This window comes from Olea europaea, chromosome 14, assembly GCF_002742605.1.
Source record: "Olea europaea var. sylvestris chromosome 14, O_europaea_v1, whole genome shotgun sequence".
Lineage (NCBI taxonomy): Eukaryota > Viridiplantae > Streptophyta > Magnoliopsida > Lamiales > Oleaceae > Olea > Olea europaea.
In genome coordinates, this window is record NC_036250.1 from 10,633,617 (window position 1) to 10,642,603 (window position 8,987).

The following is an 8,987-nucleotide window of genomic DNA, read 5'->3' on the forward strand; positions in this document are numbered from 1 at the left end:
GAGGTGAGGGGGGGGGGGGGGGGGGGGGGGGTCACGTTGCTCTTGAATGTAATTATACAAAAAAATGCAATCTAAAGGACTATAGCATCAGTGGTATACAATTGTTTGAAATAAAGAAATGAAGCGAAATGAGAAGCCCAGATTTTTCCGCTTCCGTAGAAGGCTTCCTACCAATGCAGGTAATCTCTTCTGCAGATTGGAAAAATTTTCAGACTAGTCCTTGAATGGACTTAGGTTTCTATGACTCTCTAATTTACCCTAATTTTGATTCTCTAACTGTTATATCAGAGGGAGAATTGTCATCATTCCAGAGATCGGAGAGAGGGGGAAAGAGGAATGGGTTAAATATGTAGCAATAATACATACGAACAGTCACGACATTATCTTAATTTAAAGCACAAAATTGCTCATACATCAATGCATTGACTATGCACGGAAATGAAAGGCATTAAAAGGATAGCTTCTCTCACCGTCAGCAACATGAGAAATATAAAAGAGCTGGTGAAGCCTCCAAGAATAGTAAATAACTCAGAAGATGCTAACTTTGCTCTATACATTTCTTGTAGAGAAAGAGTGGCCACGAACAGAAGACAAGAATATAGCATAGAACTCCCAGGTGCAGCCATGAGACTTGATATGACAAAAATGAGGAAAATGAAAAAAAGTAAGAATTCATTGTGTCACTTGCTACAGAATGAGAGAAAAAGGGTAGCAGCAATTGGTATCAAGTGTTCAAATTCTTGCTGAACATTAATAATCATTATGCAACCTAGCCTGCCAAATATAGAGAAAGGCATTTCAATTGGCCAAAATTACTCTCATATACAACTGAATACTTTCATTCCATATCTTAAAAAAACACACGTTTTAAGAACAAAATATATCTTCAGGGTAGGACCAACTATAGAAGTATGCTGATTTTAAGTAAAACAACTATGTAAGATTGCTACAAGAGCTTTTGTGCAGGAAAATTGCATCGATACTGTGTTGAATCAATATGCAATTCAAATCTCAACTCTGAAGACTATAAAACTGAATCAAATTGCACAAACGGACCTAACTAATAAGTTTGACACTGGGAGATAAGAGTCTACTTTAACCTTTATACAAGTCTTATAGAACACGGAAGGAGTTAATTTCCAAACAAACAACTAATTATTGCTAATTAAACCATTGCAAACTATTGGAGCCAACTGTAACATTCCAAGAAATTTACTGCCTATAGCAATGTAAAACAGTAAACAAACAGAAGGCGTATCTCGTTTGTGTGGTTTTGATTCCAAGAACTTGAGAAACAAGAGACTCATCCATGTTCAGCTACAGTCAATTTAAAAATGGCAACTTTCTTTTTCCAATGGAGGTAGTGTCCTACATTATGATCAAGTGTAACGCTCATTAGAAATCTTACAAATAGCTCAACCTTGTCGAGCATGCGCATTCTACATGGCACAAACTTGAATCACGATTCAATAATTTTCTTCAAGTTTAGTGTATTTTTTTACCTTCTAGAATTTCAGTGTGAAAGTCAGTGAACTCTAAAATTACATCTTTTAAAGATAGAGAACATAACAATTAACATACAACTCATCAAACATTTTTCTGCATTATAAGCGGCTCCAATTGCACGAAATGAAAATTCTATCCGGCATTTGTTCAAATGGCTGAAAAGATAACATGATAATTTATCATAGATTTTAATTTTATTTTCCCTACCAACGATCCCCAAAAACCCAGTTTCAAGTTCAAATCCATTAGAAACAATCTACAAACGAAAATAAAAAAAAAGAAGAAGAGCGAAATCAAAACCCACCAAATCCTCAAATATCACATAAGAGTAAACGTTACGAGTAGAGAAAGATACAAGACTCACCAAAATGAAATTGATTTTGGACGAAGGTGAAAAAAGAGACCCTGCGCGTTGAACTGAGAACACGATTTTCCTGCAATAATCCTAGTTCCGCGATTTGTTTGGGGAAAAATAAGAATAATTGTTCCAATGGTCATGAATTTAGAACCATGTATTATTTAAAATGTAGAGATGAGTCTTCGATAGTTTATTCAAAATTAAATTGTCGAGTTTTGTTAACTGACATTTGAAAAATGTCATAAGTTACTCATTAACAAAAATATTGAATTTAAAAAATATCGAGTTTATAGTGAGTGATGTACAATATTTTTTAAAGTTCAATAATCAAAATTCGATATTTTAAAATTCACTGAGCAATCGAAAAGATTGACCTAAGTTCATTGACTAAAATTCGATATTTTAAACTTTAGTGATTAATAAAAGATATGAACCTAAGTTTAGTGACCACTGGAAAAACAAATATTCGGGAAATTGTAACAAGCTAAACAATTTATTATATATTTGTATAAATAGGCCCTTTACTATTTTTTTTTTTTTGGAATGGATTCTTCTCTTTGAAGCTCGCAAGTTTGGCTCATATTTTCAATTTGTTTATGAATGACTCATCCACTTTTATCTACATATTTCATATATACTATTTACTTATTCGTCACTCATTTTTATTTAATTATAATTTAAATTATCTATAAATACATTCGAAATATGTTCGATTTTCTTTCATATCCCTTTTATTAAGTTTTTTCTACTCTTTTCCTTGTCAACTATTTGATTTTTAGTTATGGACTTAATTCGAGACTCGATATACTACATTGATTGCACTTATTTCATAGTTAACATAATTCGAGCAAAATAGGTGTTGTATATAATTTATTATTATTATTTTTTTTATACATAGGAAATTCACAAATCTCGTACAAAGTATTAAGTTTCACAACAAGCATAGCCCTCAGGTTTAGCTGTTATAATTGAATTTGAAACGTCGATGATAAAATAAAGGAATGTAAAAATGACATCAAATCATCGTGCCTTCAAAATAAAATGGTAAGAATCCTTCATCCTTTTTTGAGTTGTGATGAAGCCTCGTTTGGTACTCATTTTTGTAAGAGTAAGAATGAAAAATATAGTCGAGACTCACACGAGAGATAGAAAATTAAATATGGTGACTTGATGTGATAAATAACGATCATATTTTTTATTTTTGTGGCCAAATTTGGCCCTGTTTGAGCCTCATTTCTACTTCATTAAAATGAAAAATATGAGCGTTATCCATCATATCAAGTTATCATATTTGATTTTTTATCTCTTATGCGAACTCATAGCGACTATATTTTTCATTTTATTTTTTGAATAACGTGGCTCAAAAGGAGACTTAATCAAACGGGGCTCAAAAAATACTGATTTCCAAAAAGTTTCTTATTCCGTATAATTTGCTAAGACGGTTGTAGACTTCCCCGGCCAACGGCCATGGACCAGTTGGAGCAACCGGAGTGCCCAGTTTGTCTGCAGCCATACGCTGCCGATTCCGTCGTCCCGCTTGTCCTTCCTTGTGGCCACTCCACCTGCGAAGCCTGTCTCAAGCAGCTCCCCAACCGCTTCCCTCACACTCTCCGCTGCCCAGTCTGTACTCTCCTCTCGAAATTTTCAAACAGCCCCATATCCTTCCCCAAGAACATCGATCTTCTTCGCCTTTCATCCACCCTCCAAGATCTCCCATTGAAGCCGAAAAACGTAATTCCACGATCACCTCCACCCTGTGACAATCTCCCACTCCCGTGTCAGTTTATTAGAAATTCATGGTCTTATGAGTTTTACTCCACATGGAAAAAATGGATCATCCCAAAAGATATTATTTTAGTTGAAAAATCAAGTTCCGGAAGTTATGGTGAAATATTTGATGGAAAAGTTTTGGGGTCCTTCGAGAGTATTTCAGGTATGGGTCGTGTTCTGAAAGAGGAAGAAAAGGTGGGTCTTCTTGCAATTGGGATTTTTAAGGATGGAAGTGAGAAATCCAGGTTTTTAAGGTATAGTTATGAGTCAAGAATTATGAGTGTTTTGTATGGAATGGGAGAAAAAGAGAGAAATGAAATGACTTCGATCTTGAACTTGAGTTTGAGGCTTTGTAGAGCAGGAAATATTTATGGTTTTTGGTACAATGATAATGATAGTTGTGTTTATATGGTCTGCGAGAATTTTAATTCAACTGGTTTGTTAAAATTCTTTGATAATGAAGAGGAGGGGAGGTTGAGTAGCGATAAAATAAGTGGTTTTGGGATAGTCAGTACGGAGATGTGTGAAATTTTTAGTAGTTTGATTTCGGAAGGGCTGGTTATCGGTTGCTTGGATGTCAATTGTTTTGTCTTTAATGACTTTGGTCGTGTTTATGTTGATTTGGGTAAGGTTTTGAGTATGGGAAGGAGAGTGAATAAGGCAATGCGAAGAGGACACAAGGATTCGGAAGTTAGTATGAAGACCGAGTTACTGGAAAATCTTGTGTTCATTAGTCCGGAGATGTTACTGAAGTTATTCGGTAAGGAATTGTTTGAGTTGGATTGTGGGAAATCGATATATGAAGTTGGGCCTGGTTCGGATGTTTGGTCGTTAGCCTGTTTACTCGTTTCTCTTATTATTGGCAGCTCTTTTATTGAAGAAATGGCAATTTACGTGGATTCCATTGTAAATGCTGGAAATGATGGAAAGGTATATTCTTATGTTAGTTTATGTGAAGATTGGATGGAGAATGTTGAAACTTCGTTAGGACATAGATTGGGCTTAGAATATGTATCTCAAAAGGACTTACTATGCAGGTGTCTGGAATTTGATATTAGTAATCGCCCACCTGTTTCTGAACTATGGAAATGTCTGAGGGAGTTGGTTATTAAACCAAGGTTCGATTTTTGGGTCAGTTTGAAACATGAAGTAAAGAAAGAAAAAACAGGTCATTGTATAGTACTAGGGGAACTCTGTCAGATAGCAGAGGAAACTAACAAAGAAGAGATAGATGGGTTGCAGCAAAAATACGAAATCGGTAGAGCTAATGTGAGCAGAGATGTTGTCGAGGGCCTTTCTGGGGGCCATATCAAATGTATTGATATGAAGGGTCATCTTGATTGTATTACGGGGCTAGCTATTGGAGGTATGAATAATGAATTGCCCATCTTACTTAAGTGCTTTCCATTTTCTGGTTATTATGGTACATGCTATTATATTTTCCCATTGTTGACATTTATCTGAATTCATCAAATTGGTTACGTAAAGAATAATGACATGCTTCCCGTATGATGTTGCTATAAATATTGACATGCACATCGATCCAATGACTGTTTACATTTTAGCTATCAATCATTTCAGATCTATTTGAAACTAGCTAGAACTTGTTTACCCACAGGGATCATTTTCTGCCTGCATAAAAGCTTTTTACTTTATGTTTGGCTGAAATCAGTTATAGTAATTTCAATTTAGACACTTATTTTATATTAAATTGTAAGTGGTTTTTAAATTTTTACAATAAACATTTGTGCCATCTCAATATACGTACAGGTGTAAAGAGTTAGTCAAAGTAACGTAAGTAATAAATAGTTTACATATTCATCTTTCTCCATGAAAGATATGTATGAAAGACTTTCTTGCAGATTGTTGTTGGTATTTTTGTCTTGTAACGAACTAGAGAGTCTGATTTCCGCCTGTTCTTTTTGTTTAGGGGGTTTCCTTTTTAGCTCTTCATTTGATAAGAGGGTCCATGTATGGTCTTTGCAGGTAAATGGCTTAAAACAAACTCCAGTATTACTTTTATCAGTCTGATTGAGATTTCTTGTGCTTCCGTATTTTTGCGTAAAATGAATGTTCATGACTAAAAATTGCTTAAGAAATTTGGGTAAGTGATTCTATATTTTGTTGATTTATTGCTATTATAGCTGCTCTACTCGTATACTTAAAATTGAAGATGCAAAGTCATACCTTAGATGTGGTTAAAAATAATTTTTTAGTTAGTTACTATTTGACTTCGTGCAACGTTTGCGGACTTTACCCATCTTGCTTGTTCCTTCGGGCTATTCACTTGCAGATTTTAGCTTACGTATTGTCCACTAGGGGTTGGGCCCCAATGTGGTTTTACTTTGTGTCTCCAGCAAATCAAACCCAAGTCCTCTAAAGAGACTTAAGTTGAATACTAGTACCAATTGGATATCTAGATGGGGAAAGTTCGTGGTCATTACATTATTGTTCCTGGGTTAAAGTTTCAATTCAATTTTAGGCGGTTCATGTCATTGCCTGATGAGAAGGGTATCCAGGAAGGTGGTGAGGCTCGTCTTGGGACTGCCTCTCCTAAGAGAGAGAGAACGTTGCTACTTGGGAAATATCTGGCCAATTCAATGGTTGAAAAAATATAATATGTCATATGTTGATAGAACTGATAATTCTGAACCCAATTAACATTTTTAAGATGGTATAATCATTCTCATATTAATGTATGTATTTATGAAATTGTTTCTTCCTGCTCGATAAATCTGCTTTTAGAATGTTTCAGGATTTTACACATGTACATACATTTAAAGGTCATGAGCATAAAGTCATGGCTCTAGTTTTTATGGACGGAGGACAACCATTGTGCATTAGTGGTGATAATGAAGGTGTTATATGCATCTGGGATGCCAGTTTTCCCTTTAATGAAGAACCAATAAAGAAGTTGCACGAGCAAAAGGATTGGCGCTATAGTGGTATTCATGCCCTTGCTGTTTCCAGAACTGAATATCTCTACACCGGGAGTGGAGACAAACTGATAAAAGCATGGTCTCTGCAGGCATGTCTAATTATTCCTTCGTAATTCCTCTAGTTATTTTTCTGTTTTTGGTCAATAATTTATTTATTTTATTTCAGGATCATACCCTGTCATGTGCTATGAGCGGTCACAAGTCGGTTGTATCATCGCTAATAGTTTGCAATGGCATTCTTTATAGTGGAAGCTGGGATGGGACTGTCCGCTTATGGTCTCTTAGTGATCACAGTCCTTTGGCGGTCTTGGGGGAGGACACACAGAAAAATGTGACTTCTGTTTTGGCTCTTGCTGCCGACAATAATTTGCTGCTTGTGGCGCATGATGATGGCTGCATAAAGGTGGAGTAAATATAAGTTTGACTTTACAACTACCCACAGTTCTTGAATTCCAAGGAAGTAATAATATTTTGGTGTGTATATGAATAAACTGTACTGTAAAACTTGTCCAATCTTGAACTTCATCTTGAATTTGGTGTCAATTTTTGCAGATGTGGCACGATGACCTGCTCGTGAAATCATTGCAAACTCACAATGGTGCCGTGTTTGCCGTTAGCAAGAAGGGGAGATGGCTTTTTACTGGTGGCTGGGACAGGACTATTAATGTGCAGGTACATAAGTGCAATACCAAATCAGCTGCCACCATTCAGCATTAATTTCTTATTTTTGGTTAAGCTCTTTTAAGCTAGCTTATAAATAAATTATTTATTTAATAATCAAAGTTAGAAATACGTAAGTTATTTTTATTTTTTACTAAGAAAAAAGTAACATGGAGACATATTTGAAAAAAAAAATTACCTAAACATAATTTTTGCTTTTATTAAGCTTATCTAAACATGCTATTTGCAGGAAATATCTGACGTCAGGGATCAAATCGATACCGTGCCTGTTGGTTCCATTGCTTGTGATTCTGTCATAACAGGGGTGATATACTGGCAAGAGAAACTGTTTGTGGGACAATCAGATAGAGTAATTAAGGTAATTAATTTTCGTTTCTTTCTGGTGCAGCGCATAGTCTCTATCATTAATAATCATCTTTGTTACTAACTATGAAGCACCGACATGGACACTTGTCGGACACACCGACATGCTATTTTTCAAAAAAGTACTAAGACGACACGTTGATTAAATTCTTTAAAATTCTTCACTTATATAGTATAAATTTAGTTTTATACTTGTTATTAATTTTTTTTGTCAAAATTTTTTAAATATGAGTATCTATTTGTTATTTAATAATAATTTCAAGTTAAAAATATATAATATTTTTGATGAGAAAAAAATAACCATAGCAGAATGTCCGATGAGTGTCGGTGTAACATGGACACATGTCAGTCACGGACATGTTACCCCAATTGATGTGTCCGTGCTACAGAGATTACAAAGATAGAGCTCAAGTTTGAGTTGATAAATTTGTTAATTTACATTTACAGCCAATGTTCCATTGGTTTGCTTTTCTCTTCTTGTCATTTCATTTGGCTGCTTTTGATGAAAAGATCAATTGTAGCATAATTGAAAAAAAGGCTTCACCACCCGTTCCCCTCCTTGCTCGGGACCTGGGAGCACCTTGCAAGGTTCCCAGCAATTTCAAATGGGGGGAGTGTGGAAATAATACGAATCTCATTCCCGTTCCTTATTTTTAATGTGGAAAATTTCTTACCTTCAGTCGTGGAAAATTGGCACGATCTGTGCTTTAATATGCCTATATTCAGAGCTTGCAGGATTAACAAGTATTAACAAATTTCTTCTGATTTTATCAGGTGTACTATGGAGTATAAGCAAATGAAATGTTGAACCTGGACTTGTTGGGAGGACTTCTGGTATTAGAGGTGATTTAAGCCAAATGTCGTTACTGTAAATAATATAAAGAAAACTTACAGAACAATTTTTGAATCCATTGTAAAGATCAGAATGAAATCTGTGTATGTTTAACACTTGCTAATCTTGTTTTCATCATAGTTCCATTGGGAATTAGGATAGACAGTTAATAATGTCTTAATTTAGATTTAGATGAAGTTATTACCTTTTCTCTATCGTTCCCCACAGATCTCAAGGCAAAATTGATGGTATTTTTATTTTTTTATTTTCTTTTTTTTGTGAAGATTGATTTGCAAAAAAATTAGAGGTTATGTTTAGTTGAAAAGTAATAGATTGTTGGGTAAGCATGAACTGTAAATTACTAAACAATTTATATTTAAAAAATAATAATAAATATATTAGACTTCATCTCAGTAATCACATATTCTTACGATACAATTTCTTCGCACAACAACAATACTGTCAACCACTAATGAAAATCGAAAACGAAAATGCTACCTGCATGCAATATGTGAATCACTCTACACGAAAATTTACC

At 34.7% G+C, this 8,987-nt stretch overlaps 2 protein-coding genes across 4 annotated transcripts in view; one reads left to right on the plus strand and one right to left on the minus strand.

Moving 5' to 3' along the window:
- Nucleotides 1-2,043, minus strand: part of LOC111409133 (protein KRTCAP2 homolog) — a 12,772-nt gene extending 10,729 nt beyond the window's left edge. Inside the window, exons 1-2 of one of the 2 annotated variants that reach the window (XM_023039091.1) lie at nt 1,871-2,043; nt 471-630 (exon numbers count right to left, since the gene is read on the minus strand). In XM_023039091.1, coding sequence (XP_022894859.1) covers nt 471-630; nt 1,871-2,004 — 294 coding nt within the window. In that variant the 5' untranslated portion in view covers nt 2,005-2,043. Of the gene's footprint in view, nt 1-470; nt 631-1,810 lie in introns of both variants that reach the window. The other variant, XM_023039092.1, reaches the window with a different exon arrangement.
- A 1,205-nt stretch (nt 2,044-3,248) lies between these two features.
- Nucleotides 3,249-8,662, plus strand: LOC111409134. 2 transcript variants are annotated; one of them, XM_023039093.1, is made up of 7 exons: nt 3,252-5,000; nt 5,565-5,620; nt 6,390-6,662; nt 6,740-6,976; nt 7,126-7,245; nt 7,484-7,612; nt 8,392-8,662. In XM_023039093.1, the coding sequence occupies exons 1-7, from the start codon at nt 3,332-3,334 to the stop codon at nt 8,407-8,409; spliced, it is 2,502 nt and encodes an 833-aa protein (XP_022894861.1). In that variant the 5' UTR covers nt 3,252-3,331; the 3' UTR covers nt 8,410-8,662. The 2 variants fall into 2 exon arrangements, 1 of the variants encoding a protein (XP_022894861.1); XR_002705428.1 differs by lacking the exons at nt 7,484-7,612; nt 8,392-8,662 and having other exon boundaries at nt 3,249-5,000; nt 6,740-7,047.
- Nucleotides 8,663-8,987: the final 325 nt, after the last annotated feature.

Coding starts and splice junctions, on each gene's coding strand:
- LOC111409134 (XM_023039093.1), top strand. CDS start 3,332: ATGGACCAGTTGGAGCAACCGGAGTGCCCAGTTTGTCTGCAGCCATAC. Junction 5,001..5,564: donor TACGGGGCTAGCTATTGGAG/GTATGAATAATG, acceptor CTTTTTGTTTAG/GGGGTTTCCTTTTTAGCTCT. Junction 5,621..6,389: donor TCCATGTATGGTCTTTGCAG/GTAAATGGCTTA, acceptor AGAATGTTTCAG/GATTTTACACATGTACATAC.